The sequence below is a fragment of the Canis aureus genome, chromosome 15, assembly GCF_053574225.1.
Source record: "Canis aureus isolate CA01 chromosome 15, VMU_Caureus_v.1.0, whole genome shotgun sequence".
Lineage (NCBI taxonomy): Eukaryota > Metazoa > Chordata > Mammalia > Carnivora > Canidae > Canis > Canis aureus.
In genome coordinates this window covers 46,731,652-46,755,161 of record NC_135625.1, presented here as the reverse complement: position 1 = coordinate 46,755,161, position 23,510 = coordinate 46,731,652, and the positions used below count along the sequence as shown (strand labels likewise).

At 56.4% G+C, this 23,510-nt stretch overlaps 1 protein-coding gene across 4 annotated transcripts in view; it reads right to left on the bottom strand.

Annotated features, from left to right (window-relative positions):
• PTPRN2 (protein tyrosine phosphatase receptor type N2) overlaps positions 1-23,510 on the bottom strand; it is a 723,767-nt gene that overhangs the window by 97,815 nt on the left and 602,442 nt on the right. For all 4 annotated transcript variants that reach the window (XM_077849498.1, XM_077849499.1, XM_077849500.1 and 1 more), the window contains one exon: positions 11,619-11,831. In XM_077849498.1, the coding sequence (XP_077705624.1) occupies positions 11,619-11,831 (213 nt within the window). The remainder of the gene's footprint in view (positions 1-11,618; positions 11,832-23,510) is intronic.

The following is a 23,510-nucleotide window of genomic DNA, read 5'->3' as shown; positions in this document are numbered from 1 at the left end:
CGCCTGCTTGTGGGGTGCACCGTTGGTGTGCTGCCCTGGACAGAAGGGCCACCTGGGAGCCGGCATCATGTCCAGCTGCAGAGAGGGGAAGGCGGTATCCTACCCCCGGGTACCGACTACCACTGGCAGGCAGCAGCTCAAGAGCTTTAGCAAGTTCGGAAGGTTCCTACAGTCTTTTGACCCTGGCAGGTGGCACACAGCCCACAGAAGAGGCCCCAAAGGCAACTGGCGAGTGCGCGCCACTCTGTCCACCCACATGTGGTGGCCTGAACCCCACGGGGCTGCCAAACCCACTCTTCTTGGAGGCCGCCTCTCCTTTAAGAGCAGAGGCATGCTCATTTCTCTCAGCTCTGCTCTTGATAAGCATCAGGCTCAAGTCAGAGGAAGGAAGCCATTGTTTCCATAAAACGTCTTTCTCCACCAGCACATAGGGACTGAGGGCTTCTGCCCCGACCGCTTGCGCTGTCACCCGGAGCTGGACAGGACCTGGAGATGGGCAGTTCCCGCCGGATGAGCAGCCCTCACAGCCCCGCACAGCCCCACCTGGCCACAGGTGTGTGGCAGGGCTGACCACAGACACGAAGCCCAGGCCTGGAGGCCGCTGCAGCCTGCCACCCTCCTACCATTAAGTTATCATCTTGTCCAGGAGTCTGCGATGCCTTCAGAGTTCACAGATCCAGTGCCACCTCCGTGAGCAGGGCCAGTCTTGGGTGGCCCACACGCACATCCCAATTTGGACCAGTTAGAGTAGCCAAGTCCATCCGTCACCAATAAACCCTGAGAGCCTCCTGGCCTGGCCAGGCAGAGTGGGCTGCGAGCTGTTTTCTATAAGAAACGTCTGCCACTGTCCTTTCTTCTTGCTGAAAGGTAATGATGAATCATCATCCCTTGTCGTCATCGCCACCATCATGCTGGGCAACACCTGCAGGACTTGACCCCGGTGCTCCCCTGTGAGGGGCGCCCCCCCAGATGCTGCACATCACCAGGGACGGCTCACGGAGCCTCCAGCACACCCCGAACTGGCCCCGCTCACAACTGAGGCTTAGTGCAACATATGGATTAGCTTTTATTGAGCACCAGAAGGTCCCCTGCAGGGCGCTGTGCATTCATCACACAGATCTGGCATTTCAGGGAAACCAGGGTGTCCTCACATTCGCAGAGCATGTGATGGGGAGGGACAGGACCAGGCCTGCCGGCCGCCGTGCAGAAAGAAGCCCAGATGCAACCACCAGTGACGGAGAAGTGACCACAGACTCGTGGGGCAAGGTTAGGGGAAACAAAGGGTCCTGGTGCTGAGAACTGGGCAGGATGACCCAGGGCCAGGAGAGAAGGCTCGGTGAGGGTGTGGGGTCTGGGCAGGCTGACAGATGGGAGTGATCTGGAAGGATAAAGACGAGTGGGAGGGCTTTCAGTGTGAGGGGCATAGTCCGCACAAAGGTTCAGACACAGAAAAGCACAGGGGATATTCCAGGGGCTGTAAGGAGCTGGCCAGGGACACAAAAGGTATTCACATGCATGCATTCTGCAGCGTTGCCTAATTAAGCCAAAGGGCAGGGTCTGGGGGCAGGGCCTGGGGGCGGGGCAAGCCCCCAGCAGCTGCCTCTCTGCTTAGGGGCTGCACATGTCCAGGGCCCAATTACTCCATGTGACACTACTCTGAATGGCGACCTGCCTGCACGAGGCCGAAGAGGGTCCTGAGGAGGCCTGAGCTGGGTGGCTTCAGGTGACCCCCACCAGCCCCTTCCCACCTCAGCTTCATCTCTGCCTCCTCCGGCATGATGCGGAGGAAGGGCGCTGGCCTCAGAGGGCTCATGAGGATCCGAGACAGGTCCAGGATGGGGACAGGTGCTGCCCTTCCAAGGAGGTTGGGGCTTCCAGTGGCCGTCGCATGAGTCCAGCCAGGGTGCCGGCCTGTGATTCAGGGCGAGGGCTGAGCAGAGCCAGCACCAGGGTTGGTGGAGAAGAGGCACCGGGAGGCTCCAGGGCACCAGGCTCATGGGGGCAGCTGTGTCCCCCGGAGATGCACAGACTCACGATACACCAGGACCACAGAGCAATGGCTCAAAGGGCCAACAGGACGGTCTGAAGTTTGGTCCTGGTTTCCCCTCAGGTTTCAAAGTTTGGGGCCACTGAGCTCAGGATTTTCACTGTCCTTGACTGTGGTGGAGGACAGCAACACTGGGGAGGGGGAGACCATCCCAAGACATGCCAGCTGGGTGGGGCATCCCTTCCCACCCATTACTTGGTTTTGCAAACAAGTCCATACTGTACTTCCCCCCTCTTGGTTTCTGTGCTGGTTTATGAAAGGTGCAATTCTAGGCATACCCCCTTTTGGGTTATCCTTCTGCTCCATTGTCTTCACAGAAAACCAAAGTGACACGATGCTTACTTACAGAACAAATCCCGACTTCTGATGTTAATTCAAGAACCTTAGTCCTCTGGCTGCGCATGGGTGCGGACTTCCTGCACAGTTAGCAACCCCAGCATTTACCACCCAAACTCCGCCAGCCATCAAGTCCATCCAAGCCCAACGCCGTCTCATGTTCGTATTCTCCAAACACCATATGGAATCACGCATTTTAAAACATTTGGCCTTCTTTGCTAATCGCAGCATCTCTGAGTCTGCTTTCCCCTGTTTCCCAAATAATCATACACACAGACACACACAAACACACACCCAGACACATAATCGGGCTGCTTGCTTTATTCTTAAAGCTTAAATTTAAAAATCGTTCAATGTTCTTCAAGAAAGGTAAACACTGGCAGCACCTTGTTTGGGTGTGTTGGAGTCTCGGGACTGGACAGCCCTGTGTTCTCAAGCAAGCACCACCGCACGTGTGTGCCAGGGCCCGAGGTCCTCCTCTGTTGGGGAAGGGGGTCCCCTCCAGTCAGCACGGCTTCAGGGAGGGAGGAAGGGGACACCTGCCTCGGCGGCCAGACCCACCGGATCAACCCAGCAGTCAGTGGGGTGGCAGGGGTCGCGGCCTCAGTGCCCTCACATCCTGGCTGTTTATTTTTCACCATCAAAAATCCCGACTGAATACTTTGCACAAGTCACCTTCCTACCTGGAGATCATTTGTGTGAACATCTTGTCCTGGTTAATAGACAAATGACCTACCAAGATTCCATTCTTAATTATCAGCAAGATTCCCAAAGCAGAGAGCCCCAGTGGAGACTGGAATATTCTGAGGAACAAAGTTTAAGAATGACTAATTAGGCGGAGAAGAGAAATCCAATTATGCAGCTTCTCCAATGTAAGAGGAAAAGCTGATACTGCTCGCTGCCTAAGACACGACTGGGATGCTGCCCAGACCACATCACCGCCTGAGTGCCTCTCTCCCTCACCTCCTCTGAGAAGCCCTCCCAGGCCCCCCAGGCTCCCTGGGGACCCTCGCGGCACTTCCATCCCATGCACAGGATTCACACAGGTATAAGCTGGTCCTATGTGTCAGCAAGGTCTTCGCCAACCTTCTTGTGGCAGAAAATGTGATTCTTTCATTAGAAGAAATGAGCGTTCTGGAGAGAGACCTATGGCGCCACTTCTGCGTTCGGCCATCCAGCCTTTCCCAGGCTTGGGCACTGTGTTCCTTGGGGGTGACCCACATGCCACCGACTCTGAATCTGCACGAGGGCAGGGTGGGAGGTAGGCAGTGGGGCACAGGGGGGCCGTGGAGGAGTGTGAGGTGAGGATGCATGCGCACCAGTGGGCCCTTGCCTCTGGGAGTCTGCGGGCTGACTGGATCCTTCCCTCATGACCTTGAATGTCCCTCCTTGACATATGGAGATGACAGTCATCGGCCCGAGTCTCCTGGGTGGGAGTGTAAACACATGGCCTGGGCCCTCTCAAGGGGCATTCCCGGGATGACAGGGATGGCATTCCCCCTCAGTGTCATCACGTGTGGTCTCAGTGTCATTCCTGTGGTCAGATGGCAGACTCCTTGCCTTGAAGAAGCCAGAGACTGAGCTGAGATGTGACTTTGACATTCCCAAAGTCCCCGGGGCCACATACACCCAGAGAGAGGCAGAGGGCCCTTCCCCACCCATACTTGCAGGATGGCTTCCCCTCGTCCCTGCCACGGGAGGGGCCCAACTGGGCTTGCCTATATTTGCCAGGTCACGCACTGCACTGCGGACAATGCCACTGGGCTTGGGACACACTTCCTCGGCCCCCTGGGGGCTTGGGTCAGAGTGCAGGTCCTTGCACCAGCCTCCTGGCGCATGCATGCAGGGCCTGACGGCCGGACTCTATGCCAGGTGGACACTACGCCAGGTGGCCGAGCCCAGGCTGTCCCTGTGTCAGGCTGCAGGCCTGGGGGCATCATTCTCCCACAGGGAGGGCCTGACTATATGGAGCCATCCAGGCCCTGCCCCCTGCAGGGAAACCAGGCGACATAAGCCCCTCTGAAGGGGACGTGTGTGTGTGTGTGTGTGTGTGTGTGTTCGGGGCCTGGACTGGGTGGTGCAACCTGGTCCCTGCGGTTGCCCTTGAGAATGCCTTCTCCCCGCTCCTGCCATCTTCGCCTCAATCCCCATGAAGCCCATTTTGCATCTTTCACTTGACTCTGGCAGCTTCTCCTGCCAGCGCCCCTGTGATTCAGGGCCTTGCCCCTGACAATGTGAGGGCAACACATCCATCCCTGGGCACATGCCACTGCCTGCACAAGGACGGCTCCCCTGCACAGGGTCCCTGCGCTGGCCCGGGGCGCGGGAGGTGGGCAGGGTGGATGGAAGTGACCTGGGCCAGGCTGCACCCCCATCCCCCTGTCGTCGGGGCTGCATCCGAGGGCTGGCCTTGCTGCTCGCTGGTCCTGGGAAGATGGGGGAGAAGCAGAATAACCCCTTTGCACCCTACCCTAGCCACCTTCACAGACGTCTGGATGTCCCTGAAGCACATGCTTCCTTTGCAGACTGTCTTCAGCTTTGGTGTAGATGATGTGCCCACCTCTCCGAATCGGGGCCGGGCACAGAGGACCAGGTAAGAAGTACACATCCAGAAGGGAGGTGTCCCTGCCAGGACCCTGGCGCTTAGGCCGAGTCCCCAGCCGCCAGCAATGAGTCTGGGCACCACTAGCACCACAAGTAACTGCTCAGACCTTATATACATCCATACTCCTGTGACCTCCTGTGACCTCGGGCAGCCCCCGAAGATCCCACAGCTCCTCTCATTCCATTCTGCAGGTAGGTGCAGGCAGGAGATCCAGGAGGAAGGGCAGCATCAGAGGATAGGCATGCAGGTGGCTCCCCCACAGGGCTGGCGCAGTGCAGGGGAGCCGGCCTGGCCCCGGGAAGACAGACCTGGTCCCCCACAGGAGCTCACGGGCTGGGGGCCTTCCTGGGCCAGGACTTGCCCCGTCCACACTGATCCTGCCTCCAGGATGCCCACGAAGGATGTCCTCCATGCCCTACTGTCTTTGTGGAGACAGTGGCCACAGTGACAGGGATGGCATTCCCCCTCAGTGTCATCACTTGTGGTCTCAGTGTCATTCCTGTGGTCGGATGGCAGACTCCTTGCCTTGAAGAAGCCAGAGACTGAGCTGAGATGTGACTTTGACGTTCCCAAAGTCCCCGGGGCCACGTACACCCAGAGAGAGGCAGAGGGCCCATCAAGTCTGAGCCCAGGGACAGGTTCTGCGTGTGAGGGCCCCCCGGCCCATGACATAGTCTGGGCAGTGGGAAGAGCGCTGGCCTGGGGCCCAGAAGGTGTAAATCACCCTAATTCAGCTGCGCCACCCACCGGCGGGGGACTGGGACAAGTCACAGCTGATCTGACGCTTGCTGTCAGAGCACCTCCCTGGGTGCTGGCAGGCAACTGTGGGCACCAGCTGGGAACCCCAGGGTCTGACCCCAGGAGCCCCCTGAGCACATAGGGTGCCCTCGAAGGAGCTCCCACGGCCTCCGAGGGATGGAAGCAGCTCTGGCTTCCACAGAGACCAGCACTGGAGCAGGTTACCAGCGCCGACCTGGGCCCTCCCTCGGCAGCCCTGCCAGGACGCCCCTGGCCCCTCAGGACCCCTTACAGACAGCATGACCCACGCTTGGGGACGTGGCCCGACGCAGTGGAGGTGAAGCTGGTGTGCCCTCCCCCCCATCGCTTGCCTTCCTTAAAAGACAGTTATTCAAGCCACATCCAGATCCGCTAACCAGCCACCAACACGGCAACAGAACCCGGCAACACGGTGATGGAAGGAAGCCCTGAATCCAGGTCTTGGGATGCTGCGTACCAGCCATCCTAAGCTTTTGTCTTCCAAGCAGCTCACTGAGTGGTCTGTTATTTTCAATTAAGTCTGATCTAATTATTATCGTTTGATCAAGGGAGATGGCTTTGCTATATTAGGACAGAGACATATCTCAGTTTGGTGTTTAGATATGTTTTTGGCAATCTTTCCAGGCTTCCGCCTCCTCTAGACTTATTTCCAAATCTCTGGAGCTATTTCTGAGGAGACACGTTGGGCAGAGACTGGAGGATGGGCTCGCGCTTGCGGCTTTTGGAAACGGCATCTTTGAGAATTTCAGGTTTATGAGAAAGGCTGCACTAGAGATTCATGCCTTGCGGAATGGCACTCAGACTCAGAGTGCAAAGGAATCTAGAAGATTCCGTGGGGCTTGCTGGCCCTCACTTGAAACTGCACACAGGCGCAAAATGCACAGGCATTCCTCTCTGCAGAGCAAGGGCCTGCTTGGTTCCCTGAGGCTGGCACGTGACTAGGGCCATGGCATGTGGCACCTTCAGGCAACAATACGGCTTTTACTTAATTTGCAGTGGAGCTCAGGCCTCTCTCTGGGATCACGGGGTGCACAGCACCCCAGGACAAGGCCTCCCCCCTCAGGAGCCTAGCTTCTCCTTGACCAGATGAGCCATTGACTCTGTGTCTGGAAAGCTTCTAGAGAATTCTCCCTACAGACCCACAGGTGCTAACAGCTTCCTGCAAAGGCAAAATGAGCCAGAATCCCAATTCTCAGGCTTGCTTGAGTTGGGATAAAAACGTTAAGTTCTTTAATGATACTTGAGGGTACTTTTCTGTTTTTGAAGCAGGATAGACTTTGCTTGATGGGAAGTTGAAAAAAAAAGAAAGAGAAAGAAAGAAAGAAAGAAAGAAAGAAAGAAAGAAAGAAAGAAAGAAAGAAAGAAAGAAAGAAAGAAAAAAGTTATTTTGACCTGAAAATTTAAATGTAAAGCAAAGAAAGGCCATGCTTTCAGACTGAAATGGGCTATTTCAGGAGTTTGTGGTGGGGGTCAAGGAAACGTCAGCAGACTCCGTTTTCTACTGAAATTGGACAACACTTCTCTAACTAGTGATCGCGCTACTTACAAAAGATTCAACTGCCTTAAAAAAAGAAGGTCCCTTGATCCAATGTGCAGAGGAATAAGCCAGCTGGCAACATGCCCCCTCCTCTGTGAGGCACAGGCTCTCCCCTGGCCCTGGGCTGCGGAGTTAGGCTGGGGCCCCAGGGCACCTCAGCCCAGGCGGAGGAAGCACCCCAAGCAGCTGCCACCACGCACCTACTGCATAGCCAGTGGGGTGAGCCCCACAGCCAGTGTGCAGGCTGCCCTGCACCCAAACGCATGCTCTCCTCTGGGTCTGCTTCCAAGGGCCTCCCAGGGACAAGGAAGCCTGCTGGGTATTGTGAAGTGAACCATCAAAAGACGCTTGCTGGAACTTCCGCAGGGTTCTGTGCCCTCACTTGGGGACAGGCAGGGTGGGAGCATGGGGCTGCCCCAAGGTGATCAAAGCCTCAGAGAAACGGAGGCAACATTCAAAGAGACTCCAAGAGAGGAGGGGGATGTGTTCTAACCACCCCATCACTTCTTTCTGCAGTGTCACCCAACGGCCTTCCCCAGAATCAGGACTTCCCCACAAGGAGATGCCCATCCCATGCGGGACACAGCTCCACGCCTCCATCCACACCGACCCGAACCCCACCAGCTTCGAGCAGGTGCTGTAGACGTGCACACACGTATCTACATGACACTGATGTTATGTGCTAACATGCCAGTGTGTGTGTGTGGAGGGGGGGAATAAAAGTAAGAAAATTATCTTTTTAAATAATGAAGTACAGATTTAATCCAAGCATGTTATGTTTTATATATTTAGGAGAAAAAATAACATGAAGTAACACAACGGGGAAAAGTTGGCAGCCGTCGTTAAAAGAAATGTCCTTTCAAAATGTGCTTCCGTTTTTCTGAAAGTTAATACACCCAATTCTTTCAGGCTCAAGGAAATGAAACTTCAACAGATTATCTGATAAGACTGATCTCTGGGTAAGTGTCAAAGTGTAAGAGTCTATCAAGAAATACTTGATTTTCCAATAGGTAGAGTGACCAAAGTATCACACAAGTACACGTGTAAACTAAGCTTTGAGATGCTGACTCTGTCTATGAAATAGCTTCATGCTTAGGAAGAAGAGGAAGCATGTTTAAGCGTGTTTGCACTGGGACCTAATAATGCAAATGACTCACTGTTTCGAAACGATTTTAAGAGAAGCCCACTGATCATTCTGGAACACTCCACGGATGCCCTGTAACTCACCCAAAGCCACAAACCGTGAATTATGAGCACGTGGGGGCTCTGCATCGGCTGCCAGGAGCCTGGGAGGGTAAAATCTAGAAGGTGTGCATTATCAGGGATGGCAAGGACCAGGGCCTTCCAAAGGGTCTGCTGCACGGGGGCCTCCCCACCTGAGCTCCCTTGCAATGAGGCCACTGCTGGCTGTTCACCTGGGCACATACGGGCTCTCCTCCATGGCTCCCTGGGAAGAACTCCTGCTCCAGAGGCCACCAGCCCTGAGCTCCCCGCGTCTTCACTGCTGACCAGAGCCAGGCTCCTCATGTTCTGATAAGAACACTCAGTTCCTCTATTTAAAGGGTAAGTTGATAATCTGATGTAAGTAAAACTTACTGCTTTGCCACCCACAGCTCCTCACTCCCAGGCTTTTAACCTCTGTACACAATAACCTCTGTCTTAAACATGAGAGACTCCTAACTCTAGGAAACGAACAAGGGGTAGTGGCAGGGGAGGTAGGTGGGGGGATTGGGTGACTAGGCACTGATGGGGGCACTTGACGGGATGAGCACTGGGTGTTACAATATATGTTGGCAAATCAAACTCCAATAAAAAAATATACAAAAAAAAAAAAACAACCTCTGTCTCTTGGAAAGTTTGAGTATGAAATAATGTATGATGTTAAATTGCTCAGTTTTCCTCATCACCCAGTGTCGGGAATTAACAGGAGGTTTATCCAAATCTCACTTGCATTATAGGATTAGCAGAGTGCAGAAAAGTTCAATGGTTGAAAAATGAAGAAAGCGTCAAAGCAACTTTTCTTGAGACTGTTTTTATGTTCTGCAATACTTTAAAAAACCCAGACGGTGGTAGCTCTAGAAAAGCCAGGGTTAGGATGGATGCATTCCTGAGTTAATACCTGCTCCCTTCATAAATGTAAGCATCCTCTATTTCTACTGACACTTTTGAGAGCCTTCATCCATGACTCAGCGAAATCTAGCGGTAAAAGTCCTGAAATCCCATCCCCATTTGCTGAGTCCTGCTCTGCGAGCCACAAACCCAAACAACTCAACAGCTCAAGCAGTAACATCTCCCCAGCAGAGAGTCCACTTTGGGTCAAACGTCTACAGTTAACCAGAGTTGTTCCCTAAAAGTATTTCATGGTGATTTGGAAACTACGCCCATCAGAAAATCTTTGTAATAATTTCATTTCCAAATTTTCCTAGATTGTATTTTTAAAGCAAAAGTTTTTTCTGTGCTTTCCCCCCTCTTTTTATTAATCTGGGTGGAAGAAAAGCACACATTTCATTTATTGTCTGGATTACAGATTCTTATTAAACAAACCAGAGCTCATTATAAAATCAATATCAACTTAACCACCATGCCCCCAGGAGGAACAGCAGAAAGGTCACTCTAAGAAATTCAAACAATTTTCCTGCTGGAAGGGCATGATTTTAATTACAGATACTATTAATTAGAGCTGTCACCGGGAAGATTTTTTTTCTGTTAATTATCACAAACTCGGTTCTAAGTATGCAATTTCAACCTGCATTCTTGCCAAACTTAGTCACTTCTGCATGCAAGCCCAACCTTTCCATTCTATCAATATTTTATATTTGAATTTCAAAGTATATCAAAGGATGCCATGCTTTCTAAAAATCCACCCCTGTGTGATCTCCCGTCTCTTGCACACAGAACAGAACTGGTGTGATAATTTATTTATGTCCTGGCACAGACACAGCCTAGAAGCCCCGGCATCCTACACTGATGGTCTTGCTCAATAGAATTTCTGGATAAATTCTTACTAGTTTATGTGACTTTTTTTTTTTTTTTTTTTTCTGGGCTGCTTCTTCAAACGTGATTTTTTTTTATTTTTATTTTTTTTTTTTTGCTTTGAAGCAGAGCTGTGCAGTGAGGCTGAAATGCCATCTCCCACACATTCGAAGGTGCCATTTCTTTATAAGAGAAGATCCTACTGACCTGCCTTGCGACCTCCTCCAGAAAACCAGAGTTTTTCTCTATTCAGTGGTGATACCAAGAACTTTCTAACAAGGGCCAGGGGGAAGCTATCTCTTGGTCTCTTTAAAGCATAGTGATTTTATAAATTCATTCAACCCTTTTGTGGGCCAGCGCCAGGGTGGCCAGCGTCAGGGTGGCCAGCGGAGCAAAAGCAGCCGGCTCGGACAAGCTCTGGGGGGGCACCTGGCAAGACAGTATGGGGGGAGGGTGGTTCTAGGAAGAGCTTGGGAGCCCCCTGTGTAACTGTGATACTGAATATTCAACTTATATGTTATTGTAAAATGCGATGCATTATTTACAAGACAGACGTGCCATACATCATAATCCCCTGACTAGAAAAAACAAAGAATCTGGCCCAATGAGGGAAGATATTTCACAAGTATATACTGATTGAATTTTCAAAACGATAATTAAGTATTTTACCTTCCCAAATGGGAACGATGCTGATTGTTGTCACCTGACTTGTATGTGCTGTGGGCTGGCCCATTCTCATTGCTTTAGGATGTCACTAAATGTGAAGTGCATGCTACAGAACTCCTAAACATTCTGTGAGTGTTTCACTGTCCCTTCTGGGCTGCACCCGCCTTCCTCACACTCTCAGGGGCTTCTGAGTTGTTTCCAGGTGTGTGTGGAATGGTCGCGTGTTTCAGCACACACCCGCCACCATTGCTCTCATGGAGACGTCCTTGGTGTACTTCCCACCGCTCAGCACTGGATTGCACTTTATCCAAATAATAGTGGGGGGTGGTGATGGGCCAGGTCAAAGGGTCTTTTCGTATAAGACCCGAGGAAGTTGATGATCTAAGAGACATCTTCAAATGTCTACATAACCAATTTATCTTGCAACTTTGGCATCTTTCATGAATAGTGGCCAAACTAAGATAACAGGTCATACATAATTCATGTTTTGTACTTTTTTCCACATTTCTATTGAGCAACCTATTCTCACGACTCATGGAGACTAGCCGAGAATAGAGTAGGATTCATACAAAGCAGTAAACCTGTGGTTATAGGGTGTTTACACGAATGCTGATGAGTAGCTGCAAACTATGAATAAATGAACCGCTGGGAACAGAGGGGACAAACAGAACCCATACCTGATAGGCAGCTGTAGCATCTGGGCCAGAGTGGTCCCCTACTCCCGAAAGCTTCTCTTGTAGCCTGGAGTGGGATGTGTGGCGCAGGCAGTAGATGACACTCGAGGCCAGCAGGACCCCAACCATGGCCACCACAGAGACCAGGGTGAGCACGATGAACGGGGTCGAGTCCTCTTGCTCTGCTCCTTGTGGTAGAAGCTTGAGCTTGCTTTTCTGAAGAACAAGAGAGAAGGTGCATGTTAGGACCTAACAAATTAGGACCTCCTAAAGACCACCCTTCTCCAAGGAGACATAAGTGTCAGGCTCAGCCCAGCACTATGCTGCCATCAGACCATTCAGAACAGCAGCCCTCAAACTAGCACACTACAGACTGCAATGTTCTCAAAAGGATCTGGAAGTATCACTTGTTTCCCTTATGGACACCATTTTTCTAACCATAACAACGTCAAGCCTTTGGCAGCTGATTTGCTGCCTTAAGTAAAAGTGCGCATCCCTTCCTCTAGACAAGTGTGAGGAAAATACAGCAGTTTATCCCGAGCACACACCACAAATGTCTTGGGGGGGGGGGTGCCTAGAGCACAGAAAAGTCAAACAACTCTACAGCACACAGCACACAGGGTAGGCAGGTTCTCCTAAGCTTCACATCCGCATTCTTGAAGACAACTGCAGGGGGGCCACCTCCAGAGGAACCTGCTGCCGACACCCCCACCAACCTGCCCTGCGCGCACCCGCGGGACACAGACCCCAAGGGCACCATGCACCGAGTGCTTTTCCCTGAGGGAGCTGCAAGGCTTTTGGAACCCGAGGGTCCCGAGTCCCCTTCTCATGGTGCGGAGCCTGAGGAGACCAGCCATCAGATTCCCGTTGCCCTGGGGGCAGGGGACAGCCTCCAGGTGTGCTTCCCTAGGCTCCACGGGCGACAGGTGCCTGGCCTCCCAGTCCGCTCTGGCAGGTGTACTGGCCACAGTCAGGGCAGGGAGGAGGGCCCCTCGGGCAGCGCGCCCTCCAGCCTTCCTGGGGACCTGAATGGAGACGTGCGCCCCGCCTCATCCCAGCTTGCTACAAGACGAGAACAATTAGCAAACTCCTTTCCACCACCTAATTTCGCGTGGTAACAAAATGGATTTTTCCCCATGAATGCCTGGTCGGCCTGTTCATTATGTGTCTTCTATTAGTAATCTTCTGCTCCGTATCCAGCCTCCCACCCGCTCGTTCGCTCCCGTCCCCGAGTGTACACAGGGCCTCCTATGTCAGGCCGGACCATTTTTATCTTGTAATCATAAAGGCCACCAAAGCAATTATCGCCGGTCTTGACTGGAAAAGCTGGTCATTAATTAGCCTCCTTTTGCCTTCCGTGCAGCGGATTAGCTGGTGCCGGGACTGAGTTAATGGAAACGCGGGTTAAATGAGAAAAGGCGCTGGATTTTCCTGCCTGGATGCGCGGCTCCGAGGACCGCGGCGAGGCTGGCAAACGGCGGGAGGTGCACGGAGGGGGGGGCTTGGGAGAGGGGAGGGCTGGCGGGGGAAGGGAGCCGCAGGGGGAGGGGAGGCGGAGGGGGAGGGACGGAGAGGGAGGGCTCGGGGTGGAGGGCGGGGGCGCGGGAGGCGCCGGCAGGGCTGCGGGAGGCCTGTGTGGCGGGCCCCGCGGTAGCCCCCGGCGGGGACCCCTCCCCTCCCCCCTCTCGCGCGCCCCTCCCTCCGCGCCCTCACGGCCGCCCCCAGAAGGTGGAGGCTCCGGGAGCCGCGGACCAGCCGCCCGCCGCCGCCGACCCCCGTTCCCTCCGCACCCCTGTCCCCGCCCGCGTAAATAAACCGCGCGGACCCCGCCCGGCGCAGCGAGGCCCAGCAGTGCCGGAGGGAGCGCGGCCGCCCGGGTCCTGGCCTCCCCGGCCCCGGCATCCCGCTCCCCAGCTCCCGGCCCCGGCCCCGGCCCCGGCCCCGGCCCCTCGATGCTTCGCTTGCGTCCCCGTCCCCTGTCCCGCAGCGGTTTAGCGCCCGAGGGCGCAGCGAGGCTCGGGCCAGGGTCCCCCCGCCGCCCCGGGTCTGCGTTCCGCGGCTGGGTGGCCATCCCCTCTGCTCCCCGAAGAGGCCGGAGGCACACCTCCGTGAGGGGCTTTCCAGTAAGACTGTTCGCCCCCCTCCGCCCGCGCCCCCCGCGGGGCAGCCTCGCCTCGGCAGACGGAGCGCGCACAACAAAGGAGGCGGCGCGGCGAGACAGGGGCGTCCGAGTCCCTCCGCCCCGGCTCGGTCCGCCTGGCCGCCGCTGCGCGTCCCGCCAGCCCGCCCGGGGCAGCCACTGGAAGTCCCCGTGTCCCCACTTGGGCCGGGCGCCAGCGCGGGGGATGCCAACCCGGCGTCGGGAGGACCCCTCGCGCTCACGTGGTTGCCGCGCCCGGGCCGGGGACTTCCTGGGCCTTCCTGCCTGGCGACGCGGAGCGCACACGCGGGTGCTGGCCAGCCCGGCCTCTGGTGGACGCTCAGTGCGCACCCGACCGGGGACCACCGGGCCGGGGGTGCCCGGCCGCTCACCGTGTGAGGGGCACAGGGCGGCCGGCGATTCCGGGCGGGAGGCCACGGAGACAAGTGGCAGGCCCTGCCCACACACCAACCTGGCCCAGGTCGGGGGCAAAGGAGAGACCCCAGGCTGGACATGCAGCTTGGAGGCCGCACCGAAGCTCTTCCCACCGTGGCCGGGGCACCGACGGGTCATCGGTCATGGTGGCCCAAGATGCGCTGGGCACGCACGGGGACTGGAACAGGGCCTGCCGGCTGCCCCTTCCTCAGCGCGAGAAACTGACTCAAAGGTCAAAGAAAAATGTCAAGGAGAGCGGCGGACTGTCCCTCCTCTGGAGATCCCGCTCTCCCTCCTCCCTGCTCGCTGCCCAGCTCCCCCGGACCCCACCCCTGCGGGTCCCAGGTGCTGCTGGGGGAGGAGGGGAGGCGGGGAGGAACAGGACGCAACCCCCCTGCCCACAGAGTCTCATTTTCTCTGGTCCCCTCTAGTTCCAAGCTGTCCTGCAGAGAAGGGTGACCGTGGTCCCGGGCAGGAGGGAGGCACCCTGGCTGACATCCCGCAGCTCATGGGGGATGGCTCCGGCTCCTCCTGCAGTCAGGAGAGGGGTCGCTGAGGCTGCTGATGGCGAAAGCTCTGGGTGACCCAAGCATGGGCTCGGGGTGGAGGGGGGTGGGGGCTCGGAGGGTGTGAGCCAGAGGGACACCATGCACCCTCCCTCCCGTCCTGGCTGTGATGCTGAGGTCGCCAGTCCCTGCGGAGCTCGGAACCCTCCCTCCTGCCGGCCTTGGGTGCCACCGCTGGAACCAAAAGTCTCTCTTCCTTGCCCCTCCCCGCTCCCAGCCCGCACCTCAGTGGGTGCCCACCTACCTAGCGCTGAGCCGCAGGGCCCAGTGAGAGGAAAAACTGGTGCTGGTTGCTAGTCTGGTCTTAAGAATCCCGGAAGAAACGAAAATTTATACAAATTTTTCAAAAAAATAAAAATTAAGGAAAGTGAACTCCCCTTTTTGGCATAGTGATTGAGCTTAAATAACTTGATTATTTTATCTCCTTTCTTTTTGTGGAATTAAGAAAACAAACAAAACTTGGAATCCCTGCTAACCACCAGCCTGATATGTGCTGGGAAGTGAGTTTGATCCTGTCCTGCTCCAAGTGTGACCTGGGTGGAGGGGGGTGCTCAGTGCTCCCCCCTCTTTGCCCCCCCAAGGCTGAGAAACTTGAACTATTTGTGCCTTCCCCAAATTTTGTCCTGGGGCTGGGCCCTGCAGAGAGCCCACGACTAATTAGAGGTATCCTGTCAGTCTTGGCTTGGAATTGAAAGAAAATAATGCTTAAATATTTATGACTTTGACATTTATAGTCAGGCATCCTTTAAAAGCGGAACACCTCCTTCTGTACAGTGGCAGAGAGGTCACACAGGAGCACCGGTAGCTGTGTACCCCAGCATGCAGGAGTTGCACACACAAGCACTTAATGCTAAGTTCCAGATGCAGGAAAAGTACGATTTTTAAAAATAATCAGGAATAATGAAGTCAACCTTAGATCAGGTTATATGTATCTTGGCAGAAAACTGCAGTACAATATTGCATATTTCTTCCACTCAAACATTTCCACCTGCAACTTCTTGAGTTTAGAATATAAAATATTGCAGAAGCTGTGATTTGAGATAAATGTGACCACAGAGACAATTTGTGGAGTTGCTCTTAGAAATTAGAATCTACAGATGTTGTCCTGACCTATTTAAACTATTTTGATCTGTGCTTGTAATGTGAAGCGTGCATGGGGCTTCCTTTACATTGTCTTCTGAGCCATTTATGGCAAAATATCTTCAAAACTTTTTTTCTTTAGCTGTCCATGTGGTAAGCTTAAAAGAGAGAGGAAAAAAGAAAGAGAGAGAGAGAGAGAGAACATTTTATGCTCAAATGCGGTTGTGAGGACTAAGGCAGCCACACAAACACAAAACTTCACGGTAACAAATATTTATGGACCAGGAGCTACATTGAGCATGTTTCCAAGCCTGTGCCCAGTGAACAGTTAACAATAGCAGTCCCTTACCTAAGCCACTGACTTCAATTGTAAAATACACTTGTATCCAAAACTTATGGGCACAGGCATTTAATTTCATTAATATGAAACTTCTAATCTATGCATGTTTTCATTTGTATCATTCCTAAGGACTTGGCTTTGCAAACCCAGCCTCATGCTGTGCTCCTCTGCACTTTGGTTACTATGATTGTAATCCTCTCTTTCCCTGTAAAATTTAGAATTTGATTTTAGACACTATTAATGAGTTGCTACAACAAATCTGTCTTTGCTTTCCCAGATGAAAAATTTTAAGATTATTTGGAAATTTCAAATAGATTTACTAAGATGTATTTACTAAAATATAGTAGCTATCACTTTAAGGCTGATCAAAAATTTTAATAGTTTTTGGGCCATGGGAATGACCAAACTTAAAAATATGGGGGAGGGGGGGCGGTAATGTCTTAAAATATTTTAAAAGTATTTTTTAAAGCTGTTAACTGAACTATTTTTAATTTGGAATTTGCCACAGAATTCTCATAAATGAGAGAAGTCAGGCGGAAATAATCATGTATTAATTCTCTGCATTACAAAATCTTTTCAGAAGCTATTATCAGAGCAAGAGGCATTTCGGTCTGAATCCAGGGTGGGAGAAATCCTTTGTGCAAGTGAAAGCCATTGTTCCTAGCGCAGATGAAATTGTACTTGCAAATCTGCCATTCAAGTAGCCAAAAAAAAAAAAAAAAAAAGGCCTATATAGGCAAGAGAAAAGAATGCCCAAGAAATAATTATTCCTAAATGAAAATAAGAGGGGATACCCTATTTTAAAATAAGACATTTGTTTATTTTTTTTCAGGCACAGACACAAAAATAAATATGCAAAAGATAATAAATTATCTACTTGCCATCTTTAAGTACTCCTAGAACACCAGTTTTGGGGAACTACTCTGTTTTAAGACATCAGGGAAGATTTACGATATTTATGTTTAAAGGGGGAAAACCACCGTTGTGTGAACTAATTCTTAGTAGAGCTTGATACATAGCAAATTGTCTTGGGGAGAAGAGAGAGCTACCAGCTGAGAACAGACCAGGAACGCGGGGCCCCCAGAGGAACCCTGACCCTAGCCATCTTTCCCGTTTTCCGCGGCATTCCCACCGCAGACACATCACACACGGCCAACACGCTCCTGCTCCGTGTTTACCGCGGGTGGGTAGTCCGCTCCCGGAGGCCTGCTCCGACGCGCGCGCTGGCGCGCCTTCGGGGTCAGGTGTTTCCCAGGAGCCGAGGTCTCCAGGAAGGAGTCCTCCCAGCAAGGACCAGACCCTCTCCAGGACTGGAGTTTCGCCCATCCTCTGGCTCCGAGGCCAAGAGGCTCCAGCCAGCGTCCCCGGCCTGGCCCTGGGGCTGGGGGTGGGGGTGGGGGTGGGGGGTGTTGGTGGTCAGGACCCCACCGTGGTGGAGCGCAGCTGTGCTGCAGTTTCTTTCACCTCCCCTGCCGGGTCCCTGCCGCGAGCTCATTTACAGGAATCCCGCAGAGGACCAAGGGATCAGGCTGCAGGGCCCCGACGAGGGCTCCTGGGAGCCACAAGCACTCGAGGCACGAGGCTCTCCAAGAGGTCCCCAGCCCCCTTCCCCGGGGGACAATGCCGTGGCCCAGACTCCCTGCCACAAAGCACTCGGGCCACTGGGCACCGGGTGGTGTCCCTAACGATGCCTGCATCCTTCCACCGGGAGCCGCAGAGGCTTGCCAGGCACGTCTCCGCTGTGGCCCCTGCCCCCGCCCCGGCCAAGCCTGCTCCAGCTGAGTGGGTGTGCTTGCTTGGGTGGGGGGCGTTTCCTCTTGAGTTGATAAAAAGAAATGAGTGTCCCTCCCCCTCCTGCACACAACTCAGCACCACGACGCACTTTTGCTCGCGTCTAAATTCAGGGAACGCTGGCTGGGCAGAGACCACGTGGACACACCGCACCCTGGACCCCAGGAGGAGAGGCCCCCGGTGCCCAACAGGGACGGCCACATGTGGACTTAGCCCGGGGAACTGGGAGCCGGAGTGGGAGGACGCACAGGGGCAGGGGATCAGCAGCAAGGCCGGGACAGCAGGGCCAGCCCCGTGGGGCAACCAGCGCCGAGAGGGTCCTCGCTGACCCCTGCGTGTGCATTTGGGAGCCCTGGCAACTGTGCCAGAGATCCCCCAACCATCCAGCGGGCAGTGCGGTAGGTCAGCGCACTGGTGACACAAAAGGGCAGGAGACCCTTTCGGGTCCTAAAAAGCCAGTTCCGCTGTGGTTTCCACCTCTAATTTTGGGGTCCACCTGACTCCTCCAGGGAGACTTCTCTAGAACCTCGAGGAGGCTGCAGTTCAGAACCACACAGGTAGTTAAGGCAGGCAGGCGATGATGTCCCTCCTTGAGAAGTTTCTCTCTGCAAGCACGCAGCCGCCTCACCTAGGGGTGGGAGGGGGGTTGCTGAGAAAGCGCAGGTTCTGTTTTGGGGAGGGGAGGTGGCCACACCAAGGCGAGTCTCCAACCAGCGCGGGGTTGGGGGGCAGTGCTGGGGGGGGGCAGTGCTCAGAAGATCCTGCAGTCTCACCACGGCCCCACCTGCCCATTGCTTGCTCCTCCCTGCGACCCCATCCCAAACACCCCGACTGCACACAGGCTTGCTCCCGGACCCAGAGAGGCAGTGAGGAGTGCCCGAAAATGGGCTGGGAGGGAAATGCCCCCCGGTGGTGCCCCTCCATCCTGGCTGCTCTTCCCTCAGTTTCCTCTCCTCTTCCCACACCTCTGCACATCAGCATGCGCTCCCCCTACCCCCACGCCCCTCTGTCTTGAAGATCTGAACCGCCCAAGTGGCTCCCAGCAAGTCCAGGAGGGAAGGCCCCAGCCAATACTGCCGGTCTCCAAGGTGCGGATGTGTGTGGGGGGACGGGATAGCTGTCACCCCCCTCCCAATCCTTGCAGCACCAACCCCGTCAGCCTGGGATGTCCCACCCAGACCCACTGAGGGGATGACCTCAGACCTCCCCTGCCAGCCAGAGCCTTTGACAGGTGTCCTGCTTTGAGTCTGAGTTAGCCCTGCACTGGGCTCTCCGACGTCCAGGTTGCCCATCCAAGCCCCCAAGCGCACCCTCCACCCTCCACAGGCTCTGGTTCCGCACACCCCCCCCCCCACCGCAGCTGCCCGGCTGCCCGGCCGAGCCCTCCGTGGGTCCCTCCTGCCTCCTCCCTCCTTTCCCCCAGCCCCTCTCCTTTCTCCTACTACCTCGCCGGTGCCTGCGCCCCGCTCCCGAGCTCCCGGTTACCTGTAGAGGGGCCGGTGCCCGGCGCCCAAGCCGGAGAGTGGGGGGGCGTGCTCCCGGCCGATCGGCCTCGGGGCGAGGCGGCCGCGGGCAGCGGCGGCGCCATCACCACGGCCAGCCGTTTCTCTGCGCCGGAGCCACAGACGAGCGGGTCCATCCTGCTTCTGACTTCAAACTTCTCGGGAGGCCGGCGTAGACAAAGGTGCGGTGCGCTGTTGGCTCCCGCGGCGGCTGCGGCACCAGCTCCGAGCCCGCGGGCGCCGGCAGCTCTGCGCGGCCGCTCCGCTGGGCTCCGAGCGCGCCGCTCTGGCCCGGCCCCGGGACAAGGCGCTCCGGGCCGGGGCGCGGCGAGGACGGGCGCGGGGCCGACGCGGGACGGTCCCCGCAGGGCCACCGGCCGCGCGCGCAGCTCCATCCAGCGCGGCCGCCGCGCCCCGCCCCGCCTTATATCCGGCCCCGCGCGCACCCGGCCGGCGGCGGCGCGGCTCGCGGCCCAGCCACCGGTTGCTATAGCGATGTCCCCCCCCCCACATGTTGCTGACAGCAATTGGCTAAGGGGCCGCGGCTCTCGGAACACCGTCTCCCGCCCGAGACTATGAATGGACATCGGCTTTGTCAGTCATTCGTACATCGCCCGGGCCTTCGCCGGCTCTTTCTTTCCAGTCGTCCTCCCTCGCACCGCTCGAGTGCACTCCAAACCCGGCAAGTTCGGGGGAGCGCTCGGGCAGAGGGGGCCGGCCAGAACCGGCAGCACGCATGGCCTGCGACCTCTGCCCGGGAAAGGCCGGGGGGGGGGGGGGGGGTCGAGACTGCAAGGGAAACAGTCATGGCAAACCGCTCTTTCGAGTTAGTTCTTCCACTTCTGCCATGGTTGGGGGGGGGGGCAGGTGGTTGCTGTCTCTCCAAATTGAAGCAGGCTGATCACGCTGGTAAAACAGGGGAGGAAATGCCCGCCCTCCCCCTTTACCCTCAAGTGTTTAGGTCTCCAGTTCCCGCACAAAGCACCCTGCAGGCCGCGGAAGGAGTGAGAACTTTGCCACCTCTTGGTCCAGGCGCACTGCAGGCTATCGGCTCCAAAAGATGGTCTGAGGCGGAGGTGAAAACGGGGAGTCCACCTGCCCTCCTGCTCCCCAGGTCAAAGGCCTGGCCTGGATCACTGCTCTTGGGCCCTGCTGGAGTCTGGGGGCAACCAGGCCCGCTGGGCTCTAGGATGGCCTCCTGCATGCAGCCACCCCACTGCCCCCCTTCTTTCCCTCCAAGCCCTGGACCCCTGTCTCAGCTACAGGTTGGGGCACCCCAGTGTGCACCTCCCGGGGCGAGCAGCCGAGCCCCTGGAGCTGAAACCCAACATCTGTGTGTATAAAGCGTTCTCAGCGGCCTACAGCTGCAGGAACAAGGGGAAGAAAGAAAGGAGTGGGGAGAGACCTTGTCACATGCAGATGACAGTCTGCGCAGGGCTCTTTAGTTTCTCCTTTTCTGGAAACCCTGGCGCCCTCCCTGTCTCCCTCTCCCATTGCCTCACCATTGTTCCTGGGCTCGGGACAGCTGGAGACGGCAGCCCCTCCTCAGCCCACAGCCGGAGACACCCCCCCCCCCCCGCAGCCACGCTCCCTCCCCTCCAGGGCACACCAGACACCCTCCCTGGGCCCTGCCCTCCCCTCCCGCACTGCCCCCAGACCTGCCCTGCTGTCACTCTTCTCTCCAGGGTTGCCTGGACTGGGGCTCAGGGGAAGGGGTCGTACACAGATGGGAGTGGAGTCCCCACTGGCCTCTAAAAGTGTCTGAAGGACTCACTTCCAACGACCCCAGGCCTGGGTTCTGCTTTGATTTGGTATTTACAGTGGCCGAGAGCCAGCGCTCAGAGAGGGCCTGGGCTAAGAGGTGGCGCGTCCACCCCAGCCCCTGCAGGCCCCTGTCGCCTCGCTGGTCGCAGGGCAGGGTGGCCCAGGCTTCTAGAATGAGGTCCAGGGGAGGCCGAATGGGCAGACTTGGGCTTCTCCTGGATTCCCCACCCACAGTGCACCCCAACCGCCTCACACATCCAGTAGGGTGGGAGGTGCCGGGAGGCCCCGGCTTCCGCAGCCTCGAGCCAGGGCAAGGCCTGCAGACCCCCAGCAAATGCCCTCGGGTCTCGGGTCTCAGCCTGCCACACCCCCCCACCTCCGCTGGGCCTCCCGGTGGTCCAATCCCGAGACCTGTGCCCCGGCACTGCGCCCTGGGCAAAGACCCGAGTAGCGGTGGCTCCCGTCTCTCCTCGCTGCCCTCCTCCGGGCTGGGGCGCACCCGAGGGCCCCAGGCCTCCACGCACTTCTCCAGCCTCCGGGGCGACCCCTGGCTCGGCCCTGGGAAGGGAAGGAGGAGCGGAGGGGTTGCAGGCAGGGGCCGCGGAGGAGGTGGGAGGGGCCCCGGAAGCTCCGGTGGGGCGAGGGTGGAGGTCGGCGGAGGGGGGCCGCAGGCAGGGAAGGGAGGCCCGGAGGAGGGGACCTGTCGCCCTCAGCCTCGCTGGTAACCGGCCTCTCCATAGCAACGGCCTGCGCGCGCGCCTGTGTGTGTGTGTGTGTGTGTGTGTGTGTGTGCACGCGCGCGCGTGTGCAGAGAGCTCCTGCGCCTCCCCAGTCCTGGGTGGGGGTCTCAGAGCCGGGGCGCGGAGGACAGGGAAGGCCCCTCCAGGACCGCAGGGCCGGCCTCCAAGGTGCTGGGGACGCCGCGCGGGGCGGGGGACGGGGGTAGCGCGCCCGGGCCCCGCGCTCCGCCGAGGGGCACCGGGGCGCTCGGCCCTGGTCTCCGGGCCCGCCCGCCGCGGCTTCGGAGCCCTGGGACATCGGGGGAGTGGCGCTGACGACGCTGCCTTCACTGAGACTCCGCGCGGCGCCTCGCGGGGCGGACTCGGGGCCGGGCGGCTGCGCCTCCATCCTAGGCCGGCGGGCTCCGCGTGCAGCCTCAGGGGGCGCCCGGCCCGCCCCGCGGGCACCGAGGGGAACCCACGCCTGCTGCCTGCCCGCCGAGACGCGCACAGAGGCTCCGGGAAGCCGCCGCCGCTGGGCCGTGCGCGCTGCAGGCCAGCCGGGTCCCCAGGACGCGGCCTCGGCGGCCACCCTGCGCGCGGGCCACCCCGGGCCGATAGGCGCCTCGCGTTTCTCTCCCCGCCAGCAGGTGTGAAGCCCCGGGGTGTCCAGCCCCCCAATCACCGAGGTGGTGGGACCCCAGCGCCACCTCGGCTCTCCCGCGGCCACAGGAGGTGCTGGCTGCGTCGTCCAGGGCTCCCGGGGTGGCCAGAGTGTGGGCGACCCCAGGAGAAGCTGGAACCAGCACAGAGCGCAGCTCAAAGCCACATGGACTGGTCTGTGCCCTGGCAAACATGACATGACGTAATACCCGAGTAGATGGCTACACTTACTTTATCGGGCTAGTGTTTCACTTGTCCCAAAGGTTTCACTTGCAACATCAAAGCCCCACATTCCTGACTTAATCTGAATTTAATGACCTACCTGTCTCTCTGGAGCTCTCAGGAAGGATGGGTGGGCAGGTGGTACCCTGTGTAGGCGTCAGGTGGACCCTGAACTCTCACGCAGGTGTCCACAGGGACAGAGGTGTATCTCCTCCCTGACCTTGGGTCTTTTTGGGTGGGCCCCCTCCCCCCTCCCCCCCTCGCCTCTGCCCTCCCCTCCCCCTCTCGGCCATTCTGCCTACATCGTCGCAGGGCTGCTGAACCCGCGCTCAGAGCTCCACGTAAACGGATTCCCAGGGAATTCATTAAAGGAAGTATTTGTGTTTTAGCTACTGATCTTTTTAGTTCTACTGTTTCAGAAACTGATAAATTAATCCACCAGATTTTCATTCTATTTTCCTTTGTTTTAAAATCTTTTATTTCCAGGGCAGGAAAAAAATGTGTCTTTTAATTCTTGAAAATACTTTAGAAAAGTGTCCTTTCAATCATGTGAGACTAGGTTCAGCTAATATTTTGGAGGATGAATGATGTTAGCTGGTGGGTTGGTTTGCTTTTCTTTTCTTTTTTCTTTTTTGGTCATGAGAGCTTAGATCTCATTTAATAATAAATTTCA